This window comes from Glossina fuscipes, unplaced genomic scaffold, assembly GCF_014805625.2.
Source record: "Glossina fuscipes isolate IAEA_lab_2018 unplaced genomic scaffold, Yale_Gfus_2 0, whole genome shotgun sequence".
Classification (NCBI taxonomy): domain Eukaryota; kingdom Metazoa; phylum Arthropoda; class Insecta; order Diptera; family Glossinidae; genus Glossina; species Glossina fuscipes.
Window position 1 is genome coordinate 44,329,456 of NW_023998414.1, and position 27,186 is coordinate 44,356,641.

Consider the following 27,186-nt stretch of genomic DNA (forward strand, 5'->3'; position numbering starts at 1 on the left):
ATTAGTGGCAGGTTAAATACGTATAAAACTGCTTGGCTCCTAAAAAAATCTAAAAAGCGAAACGCAGGTCTTTATCCCAATTTTTATTCAAACATGGCTAATTCTATTAAAGATCGAAGCTTAACGAGCAAATATTATAATAGATACATTTACTGAGATTTTAAACAATCGGTATTATATTAAAATTTCACATTTTGTCATTTTACAAAATTATATTTGTCAAGATATTCAAGCAAAACTGATCGGTTTGGGTATTTTTGGCAATAACTTCATTTTAGTGTGATGTGAGCATAAACTAGTTAAGTGAGCATATGTGTTTTATGCAAACATTGGCACGTCTCCAACGGAATAGTACGAAAGCATTGAAACGAAACTGGGCTTTCGCATACGGAGTTACTAATATGTGGTTTCTGATCCTTCTATTACATATCTTAATGTCGGTAATACTTACTTAAGTTAAACTGTTCTGCTATAATTAGGTGAGCGGGATATTTTGAAAAGTGACAAACACATGAAATGTTAGAGGTTAACTCTGAAGCGGATATAAATTAGAGCGCCTTCTTTGCTTGCATCAGCGTATAATCATAATAATAAATCTAATTCAACTCATAATATTATTGTAACAAACAATTGTTTGAAAATCGGTCACAGAATTCATCGAAAAAAGCGGCAGCTGCTAGATAATCACATGAGAATTAGAAGTAATGCCGGTGCGGTTAGCCTGAATTTGAAGTTTAAAGTATCTGCGATATTCGAAAGACCAACTTCCCGGACCATATCAAAGTTTATTTTTTTTATATGATTTTTAAATATTTGAGGGATCATTTAAAACAATAAAAATTAATTTAAACGTTATAGTGAGGTAAGGGTGACAATCAAATACTCTACATCAGTTTGCACGCTACGAGCATATGCGATTATTTTGTTTTATATCATCACTGCTAGCACACTAGCATGTTTCGTTTTTGATGAATCGTTTGCATAACTCCGCAATTATAATGAATGCCGTCATTTATGACTGTCTTGTGAAAGGCTGAAAGCTGCCTATACGGTTTCACACAAAAGTGTTGAAAATGTGGAAAAAGGTGTAGTTATCTACGAATGAAGGGCAGGACTGCTTTTTTGCACCTATTTTTAAATGCTGGTTATCATGATCTTAATGCTTCGTTAATAGCAGGTAAAAATCTTTTGGACTCAGGAGGGGCTTAGTTAAATCAGTAAACGAGCAGTCTTTCTATAATTTTGCTCGCCAATATTGCATGAAATGACTCCCGTGAAAAGTATGCCATTATGTGGAAAGAAAGCATGCTTTTCGGCAACTTATCAGGAAAATAAAGAAAGTATTGTGTTAAACGAAGTGATTGAAGATAGTTAACGATGGCCTTATCCAATTATAATATTTTTGCATGTATTCAAAAAATAACCGAATTTTTAGAGTTTATTTCAATGAAATTTATTTGCTCACATCCATTCATTCATTATATTTTCAAATGTTAGTATTTATAGAAACTTCAAGTTGCTTTCGTTCTACTTAAAAATCTATAAAACTTTCTAATACTATGCGAATAACGTAGAGAATAATGATATCGTCACGTGACGACCGTGTTCCCAAATGTTTTCAATTCACTACATGAATTTTTGAAGAATAATTTTCACATCGCGTAGACTTAATGAACCGATTTTTGACTTTCTGAAAATTATAGTGGCGTCTGAATGTCATGCGACAAAGTTAACATTTTATGACCTGATGATTTTTATGATCTAATGTACGTGGACATTGTGGTAGAGATTCTACAATTCGTCTTATTTAGTTTATTATGATTGCGGTGTTGTTTGTGAGATTTTCAGAATACATAATTTTTTTGTTGTTGGTTAATTGTTTGAAAAGTTCATCAGACTCTTGTATATATATTTTTTTTGGAATACGTGTACAGGCATGTGATGCAAAGAAAAGAATGAATGATAACATAAAATTAAAAATAGAAATTTGTCTAATTTAACAACTGAGCATACGGAAAGATGAAAAGAGAGAGAGAGGTTAAATGAATGAAATTAGAGAAAAAACACACTTGACTGCAAGCAATAGGGAAAGCATTCAGAGCAGCAATAAGTTTTCAGTAATTTTTCAGAAGAGCCTCGTAGAAAATCTAGAATTTAGTCGATAGATATGAAAACCACAAAGAACAATGAAAACAAGTTTTTTTATTTGGCAGACAGATGCTTAAATCAAGTCGCTCTGGTTTTCTCTTTAAGATATAAATCGAAAATAGTCACATGCCCGAATACATTCAACTATTAGGTAATATATACGCGAAAATTCGTACACGTGTAATAAATCACCATAATTTCCAGTTTTTTAATTTTGCCTTTGTATACCACTAACTAAGAATATTTAATGTATCCCTTACAATAAACTTTCAAATGGATGCTATACCATTGTTATTTTCCTACTTTATTATGAAATTAACTAAAGAAGACGTTTCTTATCCCATATCTCATAGCAGCTCTTATTCATTACGTCCAAGAAAGGACAAAAGATAACGTTTGCAAAGTGAATTCCTAAAAAACTTACGTTGGATTAAAAACCGGCCTGAGGTAGAAGTGTGCAAACTCCTTTTTTAATTTTTTTTAGAAAGATGAGAGGAACAAAGGATTGAGAATTTTTTAACGGAAATGGTCATTATCCCTGCATTACTGGGTGAAGACTCGTAATTTTTACGGTCACCATCGCAAAATGAAGAAAAGTCGTTTTGTCATCCTCTTTGTGAGACGGTCAGAATCGAGTAAACCTTAATCGTTTGGTCATCTGATGGGCGAATAGTTAAAGTTGCAGGAGCGGTAAACCGTTGGTGCACCACAGGAGCCGATATAATGAAAGAAACTGTCAAGAAAGTGGAAAATGCAAGATGTCGTTTTCAATAACGTAAAATTTATACACAGTGTTGATCTGAAAATCAATACAAATGATTTTTAGCGTCATACGAACAATACAATTAGACCGCCAGAGTTAAGTAGAAATGCTGCAAAACTTCCTACAGTTTTTATGTTTTGACCTTAATGCAAGTTGGAATGCCTTTGATTTTCCTAAAGCGCAACTGGGATTCTTCGAAACTTTTGACTGGTGACATATCATTGTACGACATTGCTGATAGCAAATCGAACAGTGTTTACATTTAACAAACTTTATGACATAGAGAGATATATGGTCAGTTACTTCAACCTTTTTTATAACGCTTAAATAACTGTACAGCGGACAACGTTATGTTCACTTTTTAATCTACTCTGGAATTGAAAGAAAAATCGAACTAAGCTAATTCATCAATTGATTAAACCTTCAAGATTCCTTACTTACTATTCCGAGTCTAAATATTATAATGCGGTTCGTTTTCTGTTGCGAATGTTAGAAATACACGATATTTTCAAGTTTAAGTAATCCAAGCATGATATCTAAAGAAGCAATAGGTATGAAAGATAATAGGGAGGCGTGGTTTTCGGTTTTTGGTCCAGAAGACATTGAACCTTTAATTAATCAAAATTCTCATACATTTTAATGCATTAGCTCGGTCTCACGTGTATTATTGACATTTGACATAAACTTAGGCCATCTCCACAGTTACACTTAAAATCTGTTCTGCTACATATGTACCATAGGAGAACGAATTTGAAATTTATTTTTTACGTTGCCTGTTAGATTTAGATAGTCTGATGTTATAGAAACGCCTTTCCAAATCACCACAAAAATTATTATAGAAACTGTTATATGAATAGTTATACGAATTTTTATACAAACAGCTTTCCACTGGGAATTGCCTACTGAGATATGGGTTTCACAAATTAATTTCTATCTGCTATACATATACATATTTACATACATCTTATTTATATTATTATTTGCGATTCGAATTATTTGTTATTAGATTTTATACTCACCGTTGGGGATATTCTTTTTATACGTTGGTCGCTAAGGGATACGCACCTACCCCGAATGTTATGGATCAGCTTTAGATTGAAAGCCGATCTAGCTATGTCTATACCTTTGTTTATCTGTTTGTTGCTGGAATTTTTCGATCTCAAAACTGGGAGACTCAATTTTGGATTGTTTTCACGAATAAGGCTTGTAAACGGGCAAAAATTACTAAAACTAAGCCTAAGACTAAAACAAACTGAAAAAAACTTGAATACGTGAATTTTCCTTTTTCTCAATAAATTATAATTTATACCGGAAGGATATATACATTAGTGCCATCAAATTCAAAATAGTGCTAAAGGTAATAAAGACGTGAGCAAGATGTTACACAATAATCACTTGTCTTTCAAACATTTCTTGTTGGAATTTTCATTACTGTGAAATTTAAGATCGAACACAGATTGGGGTTGTGATCAGATTTCTAGCAAAAACAAATTTTTCCACAGTTACTAAGATTTGTATCAAAGTCTGTGGGAAATTTTTTAGGCTCTATGTGGCCCTTAAGGTTTGCCTTCCAAAAGGTGATAGGCGTGTGTATTCTTCATCTGATGAAAGATTAAAATATCTTAACATAGAATGCAAACTATTAATGTTTTTTCTTTATATACTTACCGAGTTGTAGTTGCAGTTAATATACTGATGTGGTTGACGTTACTAGGATTTATTGAGATTATGCTACTAATATTTTTAATCCAACCATTTGTGAGCATAACTTTGTATATACCTTCTATAACCGTTTTCTTTTTATTTTTGACTTTTAATCGATGATATAAGTTTGAAAGTTTTTTTATAGTTTTGTTACCGCTTGGAAAATTTAAGTTCAACGCATTTGATAATATATTTGGAAAACTTTTAATAGAACTCTAAGTGAAGAATTGCGCTAAAAAACAAGGATGACTCTTTGGATGAAGAAAATGAAAAGTACAAGGATATGTATATGCAAGCACGAGCCCTTTTTAAAACTGTTTGCATATTTTCTCTTTAAGTATAGATATTAATACACTGCCAGCACAAGATACAAGATGCAGATACACACTACAATCACTATACGACCACTTTGGTGACGACAATGATGACGTGTTTCTTTTAAGACAAGATTAAAAAAAAAAAGGTTGTAACAAGCACAGAAACGACGTAGACGTTTTTCCTTTTCTTCCGATCAGATTTTTTAAAAAAAATTTATTAATTAATTTATTTGTTTTCATATAAAACTTTTAATAATAATAAATACAATAAATTATAAGTAAAAGTCTTTTAAATGTGCTTTTGTACAGTCGAAAATAATTTAAAGAATGTTTAAGAATGTTTGAATTTTTCATTAAGTGTTTTTTTTTTTAAAAATAAATAATTTGAACATGAAAATTTTATTCTTTCCACTTATTCTTTCATAAAAGGAGAAAGACTTTTTTATTAAGTTCATTTACGATTTTTTTAAATTTATTAACTGCAATTATCAAATTTTGAGGAAATTTTTTTTTATAATTTTCACTATTTTTATTTAAATAATTTTAAATGTTTTTTGTATTCTCGGCTTCAGTTCGCATTTAAAGAAAAACCCGTAATATGAAGAATTTTGTTTTATTTGTATTGAATGGAAAAATGTACAAAATGGCTGCCGTTGAAGTCAGTTCAACTACTATTACACCACACGGTTGTCTTACTATAAAAACTGTGTTCTTTGTGCGTAGCGTACGTTCTTGTTTGTAGTATAATTGTGAGTGCCATTGTTTTACATGTATACATATGTATATGCGATACATTTGTGAGTGTTGCGTGTACAAAAATATTGGTACTAGGTAGCGTCTAGCATTTTGCTTTTTCTTTTTCTTATGTATAAATAAGTATGCAATTATTCTCAGCTGACTCACACTACGGGTGACGTTTGCATGTTGTTTGCTCTTACTTTCTCTGCTTTCTTTGTGAAATTGAAAATTGTTTTGCGTATTTTCTTACCGTTGGAAAATTTCGTATCTTTTCAATTTTCCAAAGAGTATAAAATTTCCATAGCTTTTCTTTCTTCCTCTGTTATCTATTTTACTCTCTCTATCTTTCTATTTTTTGTATGTTCTCTTTCCCATATATTTCCTATAATTTATTTTTGATATATAAAAAGAGTTTTGATGACGCAGGCTGCGGGTGTAAGAGAGAGGTAGTATATCCCACTATAAAAAAGTATTTTACTGCACTCGCAAAATGCTATACGTGAGATTAGTTTTCTCTCACGTCGCAATGCACGCTAAACAATATATACATTTCTATGTGTGTGTGTAGTTTAAATTTCCTGACCGGCTTTTGTTTGCTTGCAATTTTTCGTTTTCTATTTCCATCGGGAGGCAGATGTTGTTAACAATTTCTCCAAAAATACTCACACATTTGTATAAACGCAATCCGGAAAATATTTTTAAGTTATGCATTTCTTTAAACTGTTGTTGACTGTACCACTTTATTTCACAGTAGATTCATAGGCTATGGTAGTTAAAAGCCCATGAATGAGTGCGTGAACATGAGTAAAGTATGAGTGTGCCTGCATGTAAATTATATGTTACAAATTTTTCACATTTTACTAATCTTTAGTTTTTGTTAAGCGATACATCAACCGGTGGGAAGTTTCGCCTATAACTTGAAAGTTTATGATTACGTTGATTCGTCCTTATCTTAAATCGTGAATCTTCTCGACGGACAACAGCAGGTATAAAAATCACAAAGATGACACACTAGAAGTACTAAATGAGAAAAAGATTATAAAAAGAAAAAGGCCGTTGAGCATCGGCGACCAATGGTGAACTCCTTGTTGTTCGCTATAGAATCGAGAATGAGAGTAAAGTTCATTCTTTGTGTGAAAGACTTTTATATACGTGAAGGACGCTTTCGGAGAAGTTTTACTAAATTTGTCAAACGTTTGTAATGCATAGCAGTGCTCAATCAATATCTATATATTTTCAAAGATCATAAGCAAAGAAACCAATCTAACTGTAGGTACCAATATTTCTCATCGTAGGTTTATTTCCTTTTTGAGATTGGTGTTGCAATCTCAAAAGATCGTCTATAATATCAAAGTTAATTAAAAAAGAATTAAGTTACATTAAAAGATCAGTTAGTACGCTCGATAAGAAACGATGTCAATATAAGAAAAGATAATAGAGTCAAACGTAACAAAGACACTGAATTAGCGAACGTCTAATTATAGATGCCAGGATAGATTTGAAGAAAAAAAAAATTATGTATATATAATTATAAATGTATACAAATGTTATTATAAATTACATATATTTTTATTTATTTATTTACCTTAGTTTTGCTCCTTTTTGGTCTACATAGACGAGTTGCTTTTGAAAGGACACGGGGTACGATGCATAAAGATGTAACAAATAGTTATTTTATAGAAAATCAAGAAGTTGAATAAAAATAGATCGTGAACTAGTGATAAGACAAATTGTGATTCAATTACACTGCTTTTTAGTTCGATAGAGATTAGGGACTCACTATATTTAAAACGTTTTTGATTAGCTGTTTGATTGTCTTTACTTTAATCCGTAAGTGACTTTAATGTATAATCTAGTTTGCCTTGCCTAAATCAAACAGTCAGTTGCTGTACTTCATCTATCACAAAAAAAAAATTGTATTCATATTAGATTGAACTTCTCAACACATTCAACGCTTCCCTTTTTTCGCGTCCAAGGGTAAAATACTTAACCAAATTTCAAGATGGCACTTTAAACGTAACATATAATATAACATATCAACAAACAAACCCATTGTAATCTTATCGAAAATCTAGTCTACCTGTCAATATTGCTCACCGATTATAACAGTATGTATAACTTTTGTTTACTTAATAACGGGCAGATACATATGCACAGTCCCATACTTTATTGGCGAAGGCTGTAACATACGTAACATACATGGATTGCAACATTCTTACCGTAAAATCTTTAAAGAATAGACGTTAGAGCATAATGAAATAATTGTTACATAGACAGCGCCTAACAAAACTTTTCTAATTTTCCAATCCCTGCCGGTCGTACGCGAATTTATGGATCGATTGATCAGAGGTCTGAATATAGCCTGACAAGATTAAAAAGAAATAAGTTGACGATAACAATGTTTAAGCGAAGCGAACATATAGATGGGCCGCCAAATAGCAAGATACACAAACTGCGTTCCGGGCAAATACCAAGAGTTGATCAAGTTATGGGTATAGATCAAATATATAATTCATGGAATTTTTGACGCATACTTTTAAATGTTGCAAATGCTTTGACAAGTTCATATAATGTCTGTACTAAGCACAAAAGAAAGGAACAAATCTCAGAACTGGATAAAATATTTTATTTATTCTCTGAACGTTCCTTCTTTCGCAATAGAAAAATCTAAATTGAAATGTTTTTCTATGCCATCCGTTACTACGCAAATGTTCTACACTATGTACGTACACCATCCCTTACAGTGCATACGTAACGCACAATTCCTCCCTTCTTTCGTTTGTGATTTTTCGTCATCTCTCTGAAATGGTTTAAAACTAATCACAGAAAAAAGTCCCAAAAGTGAATATCGTTTTATGTTTGCGCGTGTGTATTTGTATTTGTGTGAGTGCGGGTGCGTGTATTTCTATATATGTATGATACGCATATGCCAGTATTAGTACTCTAAGCAGACGATAAGCGTTAAAAGAGATACCGTGTGTTGTGAATGAAAATTTCAGTTTCCACGGACAAAAACGTGAAGCAAGAGAAAAAATGGCAAATGTATGCGTTATGTAATTTTCATGTTTACTTGCGCGCACAGAAATGTATGTGCACACGCACGCACACGTAGTGACACTTTTAGGTATGCCTGTCAGTAATATATAGTAAGCAACGCATTATTTTAATATATATCTTTGTTCTAATTCTTCTTTTTCTATTCTTTTTTCTATTCCTATATGGGACTTTTCGTTCACACATAGTATACGTACATATTAAAAACAACCCTTCACACAATAGAATTTGAAACGTATTTATTATTGTTGTGCGCCATTTCTTAATGCGTACGAACTGAATTCGGCAGTTAACTTTAACGGGAAAGTAGTCACGGCAGGAAGGTAATTCAACTCAAGACTGTACGTTACAAGAAAAATTTTTCAATCATTTTCTGTTTAGAGTTTTGTAAAAAGGGAGATACCAGCGATAGCTTTTTTACATTCTACATGCGATTAAAATGAATGCAATATTTTATATGATAAAGAGCAGAAGTTATTAATTACATCATGGGAAAACCTAACGTTTATGCACTTGAATTAAAAGCAAAGGGAAAGAGGGTATGGAGTAAAAAATGGAAAAGAAATCAATGCATGAAACTGAAAAAATTTGGAAGGCGGATGCACAGAATAGTGCAAACGAAAACAATTTGCAAAAGGAAAGGAAAAGTAAATAATAACAAAGAAGAACCAGGCTCAAAAGTGAATGATTACAACAAGATCGAAAATGCAAATTGTATTAGCCTAAGTGAAGAGCAGCACCAATTTTTAAGTAATCAGAAAACTGCTGGTAGGCAATCAGCATATTTACGATATATGAATAGAAAACCTATTCTCTTCCTTACTTCTTTCTAAAGCTGAATTGCACTGTTGGTTTTGTAACTATATATTAAAGATAGCTGTTGCGCATTTGCTTCGCCTAGTTTTCAAAAGCAACCACGTAAGATGAAGACGGTTAAATTGAACAAATTTGTACGTATCGTACAAGGGCAACGCTGGACAGGCTAGTCCGTTCAAATTTTTTCGCTTTCGACGAATTATTCATTTAATGTTACACATTTACGCAATATGTGAAGCCTCTTACGATGGATTTTCACTTTTCTTTAAAAGGGCTTTTTGGAAGCCATGTCTGACTCTATCGAACAAATCAGCTGAGATGGTCAATCTACATAAGACTACATGGCGGGTGTTCTAACACTTCAACTTTTTTCTCTTGCAAAAGATCGTTTGCTGAAGCTAACTTAGATGAACGTGCATTATCACGGTATAGACGTATTACCTTTGTGATCATTTTTGATATATTTTACTGAAGATAATTGACAAACAAAACTGGTCGATTTATTATCCCCTTGGGGAATGCAACGATGCGAAAATCTGTAGTGAAAAGGGAATCAATTACTTTTTTACTTTGCGCTGCGTGCACATCTAATCTTTGTTCGATTAATCTAATTGTTGAGCCAATATTGGATGAATTGAGTCTTATGCATATGTAAGCAAATACTTATGTGTGAAATCTCGATTCGTATGAAGGTAAAAATTTATTCCATCATCATCTTAAATGAGTTTTAACACAACCTCGTTTTCTTGACTGTGCGTCGTTTTCTACAGCTGTAACTGAATGTAAGTGAATTACTTTCCCGTAAGAATTCCCACCAATTCCCAATTTATTGAAATTGCAGCATGAACACAGATAAAAATTGTAATTCCCCCAAAAATCGAACAAAATCTGAATAATCCATTTATCCATTTATTTTTTCTTTACCTGGATAAATACGATGTACATATACCAACCAGCTTTGTGATAGGGAACTGATTTTGTAGTTTGGCTTAAACTGATAATCATTGCAATCATTGTTGAAAAATTCTCTTCAATTGGCATGTAGATAAAGGCAACATAGTTTGTTTCGATGTAATTTGTGTATCGTCTTTGGACGTAACGAATCACTTTTTTTACGAATGCAATGTCCTTAGGAATGAAGTAAGAGTATAAATGTCGACTTTCCATCTTCATTTCTATTGGTTTGAAATGCTCGTAGGTATAGAGAAACTTAGAACTCTATGAACAGTGCAACATTTCATCGTTGAGGACGGCAGCTTTACTAATAAAAGAATCTCGCTAGGTTGAGAAAACTATTGTAAGATTTTCAAACATCCAACCCGAGCGTAGTAGATATGAAAGTTTGAAAAGTATCGGAAAACGTTTTAAGAGAGAGTAAAGGCAATTGGCTCTTTTAGATAAAGAAAACCACCCGCTCGTGTATAGTTCTCAGTCACCAGGTCCATCACTGTCGTTGAACGTTTCAGACAGTTGAATGCAGAATAGCTCCTAAGCACCGAATATGAAATGACGCTGAAAATTTCCAGGCGGTGCATAATCAATTATATAAAGAGGCTCGTCATTCCACTATTTTTTTTTACCGTTATTGCCGAGAATGTAACGAAGAATATAATAAATAGCTTATATTAAGCAAATATAAACCAATATTTTGCCTTAGTACATTGCATACACGCAGTAGCACCAAAGTACCAAAGTCAACAAGTTCTATTTGATTGGGGTCGTCATTTTCCATGTAAACAGCTCTTTTCGCGTCGACGTTTCACGGCATGAATTAATTGCTTAAATTTAAATATCACGGACGTTTAATTCTGTGAAAGTGTAGTGGTGCCTTGCAATTCCATCCTTTTGTGGTATTAATTGGGCTGATCCGAAAAGCAAAAGAGGAAAGGCAATGCTAACTTTACATGATGAAGAGGGTATAAAATACTTCAGTAAACAAATCTCAAACCAATCCAACTGATTCTTCAGGTCCAGTCCCAGCTAACACAAATCGTATGTTTGTAGGCTACTCATCCGCAGCTTCTCAACATTTACATGTGTTTAATTACTAAATGTGTCACCGCGTTTTCTTCTAGGATCTAAAGAGGTGTTCGAGCGCTAACACAAAAAATAAAGATATGGTTTCGAAAATATAATGTGCCTCTGATTATCCAGCAAAATAGTTTATGTCTTCATGAATTGTACACGTCTTGCGTAAATACTCTAAGGCTAATATCAGCTCGGCGATAAATATTAAAAACATTTCCAAAGCATATAAGTCAGCACCGCTGCCATAATCTTTAAAGAGGTAAAATCCCATTTTGTATTGCTACTAAATAGTGAAAATAATAAGCATTTACCTAAAACGAAGTAAAGATTCGATCCTGTCTGAAACGTACAGTGAAACTCAACGAGGACTTTGCTTCGAGAACCTATTTGATGTAGACAAAATTTGGGTTAAGATCCTTGACAAATAATTCGACTTTCTTATAAATGGCAAGTAAGCAAATAAACTAAGACTGCTCTGTTTGTTGTGTTCCAAGTGATCTGAAATATCTGCCTTTTCAACAAAGTATATTAAAAGGCCAGCTTTTCATTCACCTTGAGTTGAACTCTGTGATCTGTGACTCTTTAAGGTACCTAAGATGTCCTACCTATAATTTTTTTTCCGAAATTTATGATTTGTCATGTTTTAACTGTTGATTACTCGGGACTGAAAACGGAGAAAAAATTCATGATCTTATATTTGCATTTGTATATATTAACCTTTACATATGACTCGTTTGTTTTTTCGACCAATATGATTATAAGAAAACATTTGAATTTATCTCTCCATACAGACATTGAATAGTTAGAAGGGTCCAAAATGGTTAATGCGTTCGTTCCTTTTAAGGATTTACATATATCTTATATTTCCTATATCACTTTGGAGATTAGAAGAATATATAGCAATAATAGTAGCAGCGGAGTCGAACTGCAACATTTTCTGGCAATTTTTTTCGGCTTCACTGGAAGGCGGTTCTTCCCGCTTATTGTGGTCAATAGCGACCATCGTTAATATTTTCATACTATTGGATAGTTCTTTTTTTAAATGTTTTTCGTCTTATTTTCTTTTACTTTTAAATATTTAAATTTAAATTAGCGAAATTGTTTGATATTTTTAAAGTCTGTACTGATTTATTTTTAGTTAGAGTGCGGGGAATTTGGAAAAAAAATCAGAAATAAGTTGAAATATTACAGGTGAGCACAATTATGCGCTTGTCTTAATTATAAAATACTAAAAACTATACGTTGTCTTATTCTTCATGAGAACTGCTATATAAAAAAGTAGCCTAAAACATGTTGTTATCAATGATCTTATTATTCTCTTGACTTACTTTCCTTCTAAAGGAACAAAAATTAGACTTTGTCGTCATATAAGGGCTCTTCATGTGGGTTGGAGCCCAAAAATAAAATCAACTCATTCAAATGTGGCGCAGTTAACAATTATTTCATATATTTGGTTTCATCATAAATTTCAAAAGATTAGAGGTTTTTGTTATATGAAGGCTTACTTTTCGTAGAAGCGATTAAATTGCGGGGCGACGTAGTGATGTTTGTCAACAAATCTTGCAAATTGAAATTATTTTTAATATAAACACGTCATTGTACCAAATATCATCAAAATATTTCAAAAATTGCGACCAATAAGTTGAACACACTTCGAGACGGACAGACAGACAGACAAGCTTAGATCGATGCAGAAAAAAATTCTGAATTGATCGGTATAATAAAAGTTGAGGCAAGGGCCTCCCTTCTTATGTTCGCCTAGGTGTTGCATGCATCCTCACAACCCTAATATTCCATCATACTAAAAGTATATAAGAGTATATACATATATATATATATATTTGCAATTATATTCTAAGAATTGTCTGATGGTATCTGTAGAAAAGTGGAAATAAGCTATGTTTTGCTTGCAGCAAGCGGTAAACTATTTTTTTAACAAGTAGCAAAAAAGAAAAACAAATTACAGCTATAGTTGGACAATTCTAGATAGCAGCAAGACACGGCATGTATAGACAATTGCATGGACCAAAAAAAAAAAAAAAAAACGATAATTATTGCCTCGCTTAAGGATGCCTCTAAGGACGTCATTTAATTTAAATTCTTCATATTGAATATTACTGGTCGACCGTGCCAAATTTTTCGACGATTATGATTAACTGGCGCGACCAATACAATTTTGAACTTGGTCGATAAGTTTTCTTCTATCATTTTAAACCAAGTTGTAAATTGCTGATAACATTTAAGACTTTGTGTACTTTCTGTCGCAAGCTTCTTTAATACGAAAGTACTTTCTATGTTATAAAGGTTTATTTATTTATTTATTTATTTATCAATTAAATTTCCTTACATATTATATCATTAGCCTAATATAAAATTAAAGGATAATTGAATTGAAAATAATTTATTAACAATAACTTATTGTACAGACACATATGCTGATGTAAGAATACGCGTTGCTTAAAACTAATTAGCATACAGCAAGTGAAGAACAAACTAAAGCTATTTGTAACATGAACAAGCAAGCACTATACGGCACCTATGCAAAGACCGTAGTACTTCACGTATAATAATAAAGATTGCAAAGTATAATTGTGTACATATAATATATATTCGAGAGATAACATAATGGCAGATATTATTATGACCGGATTTATTAATGCTCGAACTATGGGGGAAAAATTAAGCAGCTAAGTACGTAATATAATGATCCAAGATCAGAAACTCTTCAAAAGGACCAAGAAATCCAGTGATTGTGGGAGTAAGTATATATAGCCTTCTCCACGTATATGCAAAGAGGGTTGGTTCAATGCAGTACTGCGAAAGGAAAAAAGGTGTTCCAGAAGCGGTGTGTCTCTCTAGCCAAAGATTACAGTAACGGAATACGCAAATCTAAAGAAGCGGAACGGCGATCACATAAGCAATGCGAAGAAACTGCTCGTCTCTTGCTGGAGACTCATATTGCTAGTTGTCTGTGGCGTACGTTGAAACTTCAAGCCTAATTAAGAACTCATAATACATTTAACCTGCGGATGGCTGTCTTCTTAAGATCATCTTAGCGTTATTACATTACTCTAAGAAATAAGACATCTTACTTCCGTTATATGCTTTCTTAAAACAATTACAGTAATTTTTAGCACTAGTATTCTTTTATTGTCCCATTGTTCCGGCTCTGCACTTTTTGCAATGGCACGTCATCACGTTAAACAAATTACTAGTATTAAAATAAATTGCTTAATGAAAGTTAGATAAACAATATGATATGAAATTATAATCAAACCAAGATGTTACCTGATCAAAAAAAGGAGAAAGAGAACTTGCATTGAGAGATAAATAATAGTAATTGAATGGCACATATTTAATAATCTGCAGAAAGATATAAAGGATCGGGACAACGTAATGCAACAGATCCTTCCATGAAAATTATTGTGCTTGGCATACGTATAATTTATTTTGTTTTTTTAATCTGCTTAAGGCTATGATTCAATTCGTAGACGAAATGAAAGTTAGGGAAATAATTTATTTTTTAATTCACTCCATAAACACAACACAAATTAATAAAAAATTTTTGTTTCGTAAAGCTGAAAGACTTAATCCGTCTTCGCAGATTCCTCGCCTTCATATAAGTAAATTAGGAGAGACGCTTCGGCAGCACAGTCTTTTTGTACTTATCTCTGTATAGTGAGGGGTGTGTGTGAGGCGAATACGCCTTAATCGGTTTAGAATGTGATACTGATCAAGGAATATATAAGCTTTCCTCTGGTAGTTGCAAACATTTTGATAAAAACTACTACTGCTCATTCTTCGGTGAGCGGAATAAAAGCAAGTAGCAGAATTATATATACATTGCGACGAATCGGGAACACCCACCACATAAAGAGAAAGAGAAAGGAAGAGATAGAGATAGAGAGAGAGAGAGAGAGAGAGAGAGAGAAAGAGAGACAGAGGGAGGGAGCGAGATCGCGTGCCAGAGTCAGAGCTAAAAAAACTAGAAAAACATACTGAAAAAAGAACAGAAAAACCGCAATCATCAAGTCGGTTCATCTACGAAGGGTTTTACGAACAAAAACCATATTTTTTAATAACAACAAAAGAATTCGAGTGCAATCATATTCAAAAGCTCTAAGAACCTTAAGTGCTGCCGCAGTTGTAATAAAAAGGCACATTTTACAAAAGATGCACTTAGAAGAAGTCTCGTTGCAATAAATGCCAAACAATTACCGGTGGTGGTGATATCATTGTTGCCGACGTTGCTTGTGATTATAAGGAGGATGCACCAATGCACCCTTTTTTCTTTTAATTAAAGATATACACTTTGTTGCGCTGCATATTTATATAATTAAACAATATCAACATTAGCGTTAAGCTTTGTATGTATGTGCTAATGAGAGGACTGCTGCAGTAATATGAAATAATGCAACAGCTTATACGTACATATACATATATAAAAACATGAACACATGGACATCTAAACACATGAACAGTGCGTGCCGAATTGTTATATGTGCTTTTATTTTATTTTATTTTATTTTTTTTTTCATAGATTCCTTTATATAATCGTCATGCAGGCGGAACTTTCTTTTTCACCCGACTATTCTCAACGCTAAAGAAAATTGGAAAAGCCCAACAAACACAAGTTAATTATATTCGATCTCTGATTAACGTCAGTAAACGCGCCTCGAATATAGGAGAAGAATATATACTGCTTTTCAAAAACGATAAAATTAAATACGTGAAAAAAAAGGTTCTTTTATCTGATGGACATCTGCGTTTAATCACAAAGAAGCCGATGGTATACAGAGGGAATTTTGTGCTCAATATATAACTAAAAGCACTCATGGACTTGTCCGCGACAATGGTGCCGAGGAAATCTGTTGCTCGTATTATTCGACAAAACTAGCCCACGTACGATTTAGGCCTAGTGTCTATAGACGGAACACTCGACGGCGAAATCGCACCGGATGCAGTTAAAGCTGCACTTCGTCGATTAACTTGCATGGATGTTAGTGTACGGTCATTAAATCCAAATTGAGGTTCTCTATCCAAAAGAAGAAGAAATAAATAACGTGCATCAGAAAAGTGTTCGCGCCTTTACCACGCCTTGTATGTTTTATAATATAGGACATATTTCATTATAGGCGACCAAGATGGCAGGTACTTAAATATGTATGCACTGGATGCGAATGTTCATTACAAACGTTGGGACAAATTTATTGTCTTTTGAAACTATAATCAGAAAATTGGCGTGTCCTGCAACGCTGCAACGCTGTTACAGTGGTTATAAAAGGAAGTTAAATTAATTTCCCAAAAAAATAATGCTATACCACTATGAAAACATGGTTCTTTTGTTTAAAAATTAAAAAAAATATTTCAAGAAATGTCCCAAATTCTTAAATAAATCAAATCCGTACACATATATAATTTTTCTTCCCAAAGTTACTCAGCAACATTCACAAAATAAAAAAGAAAAAAACTAGATCAGTTCCTACTAAGTCTATCCTACTGCAAGCGATAAACCTGCTTTTTACTCTTCTTAAGTATTAAAATGGACATCAATGTGTTCTGACTAGTTTTCTATTCTTTTTGAATGAATTAAAAGAATTATGTTTGCCTTTGTTTAAATCTCGATTTAAAAACTGGATGCCATTCATTTTCAAACTGATGAACAATTGTTTAGTTTCCTTTATTCTATTTGTTTTTTATTGCAATGCTTTTTCTATTTTGGCGATCTGTTTTTCAGTGACCATCACTGAAAGTAGCCCAACCAATCCGTAACCCTTTACTCTTTATTACCTATGGGGTGCCATCTTTTTAATTTTTTCTTTTCTTTCTTATAGTTTTCTATTATTAGGGTGATTTTGTAGTTTTCGTTTTATTTGAAAATAAAGAGGACGCATTACTCTTCTGAAAAACAATTTTCTTTCAAGCAGTTATGGTACATAGGGAGTTATTTATAACACGTTTGTGTTGTGTATCGAAGGGCAGCCATTCTGACCAGATGCTTGGGCAATGCGCAAGAATTCAATAAAAATGTGAATGGCGAACGCGCGATCATGACCAACAAGATCTATGAGAAATATTTTCTTCATCCGTATCGAAAAAATATAGAAATAGTTGGCAAAAATTTGATGAAGAATTTATTCACCAAAGACAAAAATATGCAAAAAAAACTGATCATGAATTATATGATGTCTTTTTATCATACACTTACATGCTGAATGTATTACTTTCAAAAATAGTTTTAAACTAAAATGTTCATAAAATTCAAATAAATCATGTAAAACAACAAAGTTCGTTTTTTTAATAAACTGCTATTTTAATAAACTTAAAAATAGAAAATGAACTTTGTCCCAGTCACTTTTAAGTGACCATACAATCACGTAAGAGCTGATTAAGACAAAATATTTTTCATATAAATTATTTTTTACCTTTTGATCTTTATGAAGACATTATGACAATTCAGTTTATAGTCTTGAAGCAGTTCCATTTCATATCCATATCGAGCGGATTGTTAAGAAAACCTTGTTTATAATATAATATTTAATGGAGAACTAACATACTTAGCTTATCGCTGTATTCTTCTCTTCAAGCTCCTTTACGCGATTTCCATGTCAAGCGACTTGTTAAAAAAAAATAATTCATAATTTTGTGACGCATCAGAGACTCAAATAATGTCAATATTTCCCATAGGAAAGTTTCTTACTGTTTTTGGAGAACAGTCGCAATAAATTACGTCGTGGATGAATCTTATTTTTCAACTTAATAATCAAACTGATGGAAATGGAAGTCTTCCCGTTGAGTTTGCTTTAAACTAATTGGCTTAAGCCCCAATATTTGAACGCGTTTTTGAATGATTAATAGTTTTCAGAACAGCAGATCTTTCTCCATGAATTCGCCGGAGCCGCTTTCTTCGAACTTTTGTATGACACGAAAAATGGTTGATTTTTGTGGTCGGTTATTTGTGCCCAATTCTTGCAGTAATTTGTAATTGAATTTAGTAATTGATTGAAAACAAACTCGCGCTTGTTAACCAAATATATTTTTGGAAAAACTTTAGTACCTTTGTAATCTGCAGCCATCAAATTCCCGCTATTCAATTTTGTTTTTGCCGGAATGAGACCAAGGGGAAGTAAATAAGTTTCCGTCAGTCGTTACACATACTATAAATACGCGCGGTCAGAACGATTGACTTTATCACGTTCGTTTTTAAGTTTCTTTGGCTGTCATTAGACCTATCGAGAACCTACGTGAGAAATTACATCTGCTTGAAACATACACCAATTGTTACACAAGCGACAGGGTGACTGTATCCAACACGGTTTATTAAATACGTTCTCGCTTAAGATGATTAAAAATATATTTTTTTGAATTTGCCCGTCGAAGGCCAGACAGATAATATTAGCAATTATGTACATATTTTTTTATAGTGCAGAATGCAGATTTTTAAAGTTTCGTTGCGTTAAATTAATATTCGATTAATATGCAGTAGCTCTTTTAGATACTATTATCACAAATATGTTAATTAGTTAAATAGCATTTACAATAAATTGGAATTTTCTGTTAAATCAAATCAAAGTAATCAAAGTAAAAATGATCGGTCTGCTTACTAATGGGAAGAATGTGAAAACATTGTTCAACGAAAAAGTTAGCTCAATAATTTTTACCAATACGAAGACAAGGCGGAGATTTTAACGTTGCGGAGATTAATATGTCGTATGAAAGAGGTGTCGAATAATCAGTAGCTAAGCGAACAGATTAATGAACTCGATATCAAATAAAACCGTATGCCTGTGCGCCCATACCAATATGCTAGGGTAAGCAATGAAATTGATTCTTCTGATCATTATCATCAATACCATCATTGTCATTGCCATCGCCATCATCATCACCGTCACCATCATCATCGTCATCATGATCGCTGTCATTATTGTCTTCACTCTGATCATCTTTTCGATGATAATGTTGTTGAGCGTCAGCTATGTCTTAGGCAGATGACAGCCTGCAATAAAGCCACAAATGCAGCTGCTGTTACTTATAATGTGTGTACGTTTTGGGAATTGTGTGGAAAATTAAAAAAAAAAAGTGTTATGGCACACGCCAAAAATTCTTTTTTTTAATTCGCTTAAAAGAGGTTTTAACTTAAAGCGATTTTATTATTTTTGAGACTTTTACTGCTTTTTTTTGTCTTTGTCATTATCATCATCATCAACTCATTACACATTATCATCGACTTTCACGTTTTTGTTTTGTTTTCTTGTGTTGTTATTGTTATTACTTGAAGTTTTGCTGTTGATAGTTGATATAGAGGTTGGTGTTGCTGTTGTTGTACAGTAATGCGTGTTAAGCAAATAATGCATTAAACTCAAACAAAACCCTAAATTTTAACTGGGATAACGGTATGAACTCGATTCAAATGTATAGCGTCCAAGCCCATGCTGCTCAGGCGGCGTGAACTTAGCAGGTGCATTAGCTGGCTACAGTTTCAACATATTTGTTTACGTCAAAGAAAAAAGTTCTAATATTTTTATTTTTATATTATATATCATTCTTTGCTTATAAGGTTTGGACGTTTTACCATGGAGTTGTGTGTACTCAAAAATAGCCAAAATCTTTTTTTTAATTAAACACTACGATGATTTTTGTTCTTTGTTGCATTCAAAGCTCGTCTTTGAATTCAGGCGCATATCTCGTAATTGATTTATAAAAGATTTTAATTAACTTGTTCGATTGAGTGAAATGTCATTATTGCGGACTACGACTGTATTAGTACTTTTGCAAGAAAATTAACATTAATATATTTGCTTGTTGCCCGATTGGACTGCATGTCCACTAAAATTTATCGATTAGATTGTTCGAAAGTAATTTCGTTTTTTTTTTAAGAAAATGAAAAAACGATTTTCTTATTGTGACGTTTCATGCCATCGCAAATGGTCAAATTCGATAAATTTAGTGTCACAGCGATCTCGAATAATTATTCGGCAGAATACAACTTCAAGATTAAAATTGTGCGATGGAAATTTTGCGAACCAGTTTTAGCTCTGGCATGCTGCCATTATATCTTCTCCATACACATCGGATAATTTAGTAAAAAAATAATATAGTAAAAAAGTAAAATATGCCGAAAATGCTGCTTTCCATTTGCTATATTTGAAAGGACACCAAACAAAAACTACTGCGTAAAATCAATTGAACCCTTTCACAGGTAGGCCCTGGTATATCACCTGTCGAAACATATAGTAATATATAAGTGTGGGTTTGACTGTGAAAAAACACAATTAAAATCCCCTTTTGGGAAAATACCAAATTACTTTCTTATATTTACTTTCAGTACGACATATAAGGAAGAAGATATCAACAGAGTTTTGTTTTTTTGCGTAAACTTTTTTCATCTAAGCATGCCTGCCGTTAGTTTAAGAGTGGAACGTCTGCAATATTTTTATTAACCATTTTTTTTGTTGTCAATGATGCATTTTGGGTCTAAGGATAGTAGCACATCGGAGGAGTAGCGCGAAAATTTCGCCTTCAATCCAAATTCTATATTATTTTTTTCATGTTATTTCGATCATTCGCTTACAAGTTAAATAAGTTTACTTTCATTGATTCCAAAACAATAGAAAAATGCGAATTTTGCGAGTTGTGGGAATATCGTTATGTGATGGGAAAAATACTTAATATTTCAAACACAGCATCGGCTTAGAGCTCTTGTTCATCAAACCCAACAATGCTGGTGGTTTGGTGATTTTAAACAAGATCGATTATGCTTAACGAAACTATCGCTCAAAATACGTGGTTACACTAGAAGACATTCAAAAAAATCCTGAAAATTATTCTCGAGCATCGAAAAATCACTGACATCCCGAATATATTGTAACGTGAAATTCCCTTTGTAATTTTACGTTCGAATTCAACTCCTTTTGTGATTAAGTTTTTATCGCTAAATTGAAATTTCTGAATTAAGGTTTTATTTACAATTCTTAGGTGATCTATTTACAAATTATTTGGCTTCGTCCACTTCAATATTATGATTCAATTTTCCTGAATCATTTGACTGTGCTTTCCAAGAATATTTTGGATATATACTTTTTTACAAGCAAGGTACATTGTGACATTTTTGTGCTAGCCCTTTTTCCGCGAATTGCTCTCCGAATTATTGGTGATCTTTCCGACAAATGCCGTAACACAATTTGTTGCCTATACAATTCTCTAGATTTGGTTGACCGCGCATTCTCCGTTCGTAAGACTTAAAAAAATGCCTCAGATTAATTGTACCACTGCTGAATATTGAATAACGTCGAAATCAAGAAAAATAAGTATAAAAGTTATATTCGGCTGGGGCCGAATATCGCATACTTACCACCATTAAAATCTTCTATGCCCCATGCTTTTATATATTGTCATAAACAACTGAATGGGATAAAATTTGTATTTCACCTTTTATTTCACTAGAAAGTATTGTTAATAAAATGTAATTTACCATGTCGTGATGTAATTCGTAATTAATTTAGAATTAACTCTTTTACCTTTTCATATTTTATTTACCAAATCCTTTCATTCGATAGCTCTATTGATGGTATTATCAAGCAAAAATTAATCCACCAGGCCGTAGTGTCCATCATATTTATTTTGAAGTTAAAGTATTTTTAGGCAGATAATATAGCTTCATTTGAAGATGTACAAAATAATTTAAAACATTCTGTGTTGTTTACCTTATGATTAATTAGCATAACTTTTTAATTTGTGGATAATGAGCAAATAATCACAAATTTTTGTGTTGAATTATAACAATACAATTCACTGAGGCCTTTTGCTTCGGCCAATTTGACCCATTTCCAATAAAGTCCTGCGTGCAAAAGCTTCCAATGTTTCTATCAAATTTGAAGCTGATAACTTCATTTTTCCGCCCAGGAGAGTGTCAAAAACACACATAAACACATACATACTACACAGATACGCTAACACAGAGACACACGCACACACAGACAGATAGAGACCTTAACGGACAGACATGGCTTAATCAATTCCGAATTTCATGATGAACAAAAATATACATGGTTTATAGGGTCTCTGGAGTTTCCTTTTGGGTGTTGCAAACATTCTAATAAAATGAGTATACCCCGCATCCTTCAGTGACGGATATAACCTGCTTTTTTTTACCTAAATTAGTCGAAGAAGATAGTAACGCAAGATGATTGCTTGAATTTAGCTTAGCCAAAGTTAGCTTACGCTGAATTGAATTACTTTAGCACAGTTGCTATTAAACTGTGTTAGATTTTCTTATGCTGCATTGACTTAAGGTAATTTGGAATAGATTAGCTTGAATGACCTTAGATGTTTTTAATGTTATCAATTAAGTGAAGGTTAGTCCTACAAGGTATACCGCTGTATAATACTATAATCGTTTTTCAAACGCTTCATGACAATTCGGTAGTTTCCGAATACAAAGCAAGAAATTATTTTTAAGTCACTTGAAAAACTCCAAATAACGCTCTAAATCATCGACGAATTGTTTTTTGTGCACTTTGTTCCGGAATAACTGCCGGAGAGCCTCCATAACCCTTATCAAGCCACTTGCGAGCTTTAACCGTATACTTTCCTAACAAAAAAAATAATATTTAATCAACATATGAAATTTATACACGAAAATTGTAAACACTGCAGCCTGGAAAATAGTAGTTAAAATACCATGAAATTTTGAGATGTATTGTTTGAAGGCTGATACTGTACAGAAATCCATATTGCCATACGTGTCACATTAGAGAATTATTGAGGGATATGTTACAAAGGTGGCTCACGATGCATTTTCTTCGGAAAAAGGTGAACATGAATTTCGTGCCGTATCATTTGTTTTTCTCACTATCTTCTGAATTAAACTTCTTCTCACTTTCTACTAAAGATTATAAAGCATAAGCATCGGCCTTAGCAAATTAAGCAATTTTCAAACAATTTTATAATATGCGTTTTATTATAACATTTACTAGGTTGTTAAAAAATGTTTACTGCTTTATGAAGAAACACTTAGAATGTATTATTTCTTAAATAAGAAAGGGACTTCGAAGAGTTTCGTTAACATCGCCATCATGGCTGCCGTTAAGCTTATGAAAGCACAAAATTTTATAAATGTGAGCATTTGGAATGCAACCCAGAGATCTGGAGGCACACACTTTTGCTACTTCAACAAATAGGTGCATATTATATTCGGCATTGAGTAAACCCTTATCTTTACATTTATATATGACGACTTCGTGAACTTAGTTAACGGTCAATTTCTACGAACTTATGTTCAGCGTAAATATAACGCCACACGTAACTGCATAATCGATATGGAAATAACGAGAATACTTACTTAGCAATGCAGTTAAGGTAAAACATCCGCTGCGCATATAATGCTGAGAAAAAATTATATCATCAGCAACATCAAGGAGAACGCTTCTCGTCTTCGATGACTGTTGAAGTTTCAGAAGAGAAAATCAGTCTATCTTATAGGTATCAAAACTAACAGTTTAGATCCTCGTTAGTTTCCTCTTGGTTTGTTTGCTTTTTTCTTTCTGCAGCTTTCTTATTTCAATTTTTGTTCTTGCTAATGATCGTTTAACTGTATGGCACGCGTTCACTGCTTTTAAATCGAACACTGACATATGTGTTCATTCTCGCTTTCCTTCCTGTGCCTGCAAATGAACCAAATTTTTGCAATAAAATGTTTGCAAATAATTATCTGGATATCTTTAAAGGCTTTAAAAGACTGCGTTTTGCTTTGCCTTCTCTGTTGCTTTTTTCTCGAAATTGAAAGGACAGGTGGAAAGGTTTTTTTTGTAAATTTGCCAGCAAATAAAACTCAAAAGCTTAAAAGTGTTTTTGGTCAAAAAATAAAAGAATTATGTACGGTTTACATATGAATTTTTATTATAAAACGAATTATTTTTCTCTATTTATTTTTTATTATATATATATATATATGTCGTTTGCGTGTCTCTTTTTAATGTTCCCTTGTAAGGCTTTTAGCTTTTGGATTACTATATATATATGCATATAAAGCATACAAAATTATAACTGCAACAATAATAACAAAATCAACAAACAATAATAATTCTTTAGGATCTTAGTACCACACACGCTATAACTATAGACATGTATACATGTGTGTATATCAGCCGGTTTCGTAATCTTTAAACTTGCTTTCATTGTAAATGAACTACACACGTACGATTACTTTTTTCTTCGTGTTACTTTTAGAGATCTTCTTGAATGTGGGTAAGTAAACAAATAATAGCTGAACAAATGATGGTTCAATGATTTGAGAAATTAATTTGAAACTTTTTTCAATATAGAAACTTTTTCAAAAAATATAGTTTTTTTTTTTGTAAATACCGTTAAAGTTGTAGTTAATTTATTTATAATAATTGGAGTTATTTTGAGAGCAAGCATTTAGAGGAACATTTTATATTGTTCCATCCCAGTTTAAACCGTTGTCCGTTGTATATTGAAAGTTCTTCTTACTTATATATTTGAATGTCTGTTTTTTTACTCTTTGATATAATTTTTACCGTTACTGTAAATGAACCGCGGTCATCGTTGAAATTAATCTACAGTCTTGAACTATAAAGGTATCTGAAATTTTGCGGTCAAATATCCTTTATCGATACATGTATACTATGAGATATTATGAAGAATATAATCCGATAATATATGGGATTGGTAATTGTAATCAGTAATGTTTATGTGTATCGTAATGCCAAGCCTTACATTCCCTTACCTATCGCTGATGAGTATTCAAATTGTTGGCTTATGAAAGAAGTATAACAGGTTTGTCAAAGATATATGCATTGAAAATCCACAAGCCGTGCCATTTCTTGATCCGTGTCTTTCTAACGGTTAATATCACGATTACGATCTTTGCTGACAGAAGTAAACTTGGTTTCAAGTTTCTTTCGAAATTCGAACTGCAAGCTCAAACTAAATAAACAAACTTTTTCTTTAGGATATTGATGATGTAAGATGCTTTGTAAGATGCTAGTAAAAACAATCCTAGCAAAAATCTTTAAGATCACATTGAATGCAGCTATATTCTAACTGTTAATTTTAACGTTGTAGCTGTTCATTTACAAAATTTTCAAGCGCATCTCCTACAGTTTTGGGGCTGGTTAATAAATTTGCATAAATGAAACTTTTAAAAATGTAATAAACAAAAGCGTAAGGAAGACTTTCTGTACGGATCAGGTCATATTTTTTAGTGTTCGACACTTGCTTGTGTTTTTTGCTTTTTAATAAACGTATTTTGAGGCGGGAAATATATTCTTATAATTTCTTTGAAATTGCATAATCTAGTCACTCTGGACCACATTATTCAGCTTATTTTGGAGTTCGATCACAAATAAATAACAAGTAATTGTATGAATTAACCAATACATATAAAGTTCGCAATAATATAATATTCACTGTGTTGATATAGTGTTCAATTATTATTACTTTATATTTCAGTTGAAGGTATTTGCAAACGCTTTTTATAAATGCATTCGTATTGGCATGTATGGTGATAGTACGAGAGGAATTTTATCAGGTTCTTGATCCCCTTTAACAATCCATTAAACAGTAGCCAATGTAAAATAAAATTTTAAGAAAAGAAGAAATAAATCAAGGAAAACTCAACATTACATGAATATTTTACTAGACCTTCCGCTCACTGCATTTTGTATGCAAAAATTCGATTCATTAATCAGCTGTGGAGCTGTGTTCGGTTTTGATAAAAGTTTTCTTCCATGAGTTGGTCACGGAAATAGTCCATTTGCTAACAATGATTGGGCTCAAATTTTTTTATATGGACTATCTCCAGTACCAATCTATGAGTAAGATTATTCACTGCTACTGCCATATTTGAAGTCCATAAGTTAATTTTTGCGACAAGGAGGATGTGGGCAACAGGCATTACACAAACGAACAGAAGGGTACATGCTTAAATGGATTCAGAATTTGTTATTAAACAAAAATATGCATAGTTTGTAAGGTGACTAAAGCTCTCTTCTAGGCGTTGCAACCGTTTTGACAAAATGCATGAAACGTAAGGAAGCGAAAAACGGAATGGTGTTTGGGCTTTTCGTTCATTACTTTAGAACCCTAAGGGGCACACACAAATTTTTACCTAAAAGCCGGATTATTTTGGACTGAATGGATAATCCAACATTTTTTTCATGCAATCAATGCACGCTTCGAAATGAACGAGTGAAAAAGAAGAAAAATGTTTTCAAAATATACATATTTTGCTATTTTTCATGCGTTGTGTGTATTGCAACCTATGTGTACATAGAAAAACACGATACAAGAACAAAAACAGAAGAAAATAAATTTCGCTCTACTTTAACGTCACACAGATTAGGTTGGTTGCACATGCGATACATTTGCTGCCACTCATATATACATACTGGAGGGAGTTTTTTTTTTCTTTTTTCGAACGAATATGCACTCCAATAGGTTTGTTGTGTTCCAATGGGTGTGTGTATGCATATGTTTATGCGCATATCAAAATGTTTTTGTTTGCTTGCAGGAATATGTATGTGTAGGGCATTTTTATGGTATTTTTTATTGCAACCATGAATTTTATTGGCCACACGCGTATTTCATATTAAACGC

The 27,186-nt window shown here is 32.7% G+C and overlaps 1 protein-coding gene across 1 annotated transcript in view; it reads right to left on the reverse strand.

Annotated features, from left to right (window-relative positions):
- The window catches only part of LOC119632161 (insulin-like growth factor 2 mRNA-binding protein 1), a 47,921-nt gene extending 43,110 nt beyond the window's left edge, over positions 1 to 4,811 (reverse strand). The window contains exon 1 of the mRNA XM_038024952.1: positions 4,580 to 4,811. Within this exon, the coding sequence (XP_037880880.1) occupies positions 4,580 to 4,677 (98 nt within the window). The 5' untranslated portion in view covers positions 4,678 to 4,811. The remainder of the gene's footprint in view (positions 1 to 4,579) is intronic.
- Between the last annotated feature and the right edge of the window lie 22,375 nt (positions 4,812 to 27,186).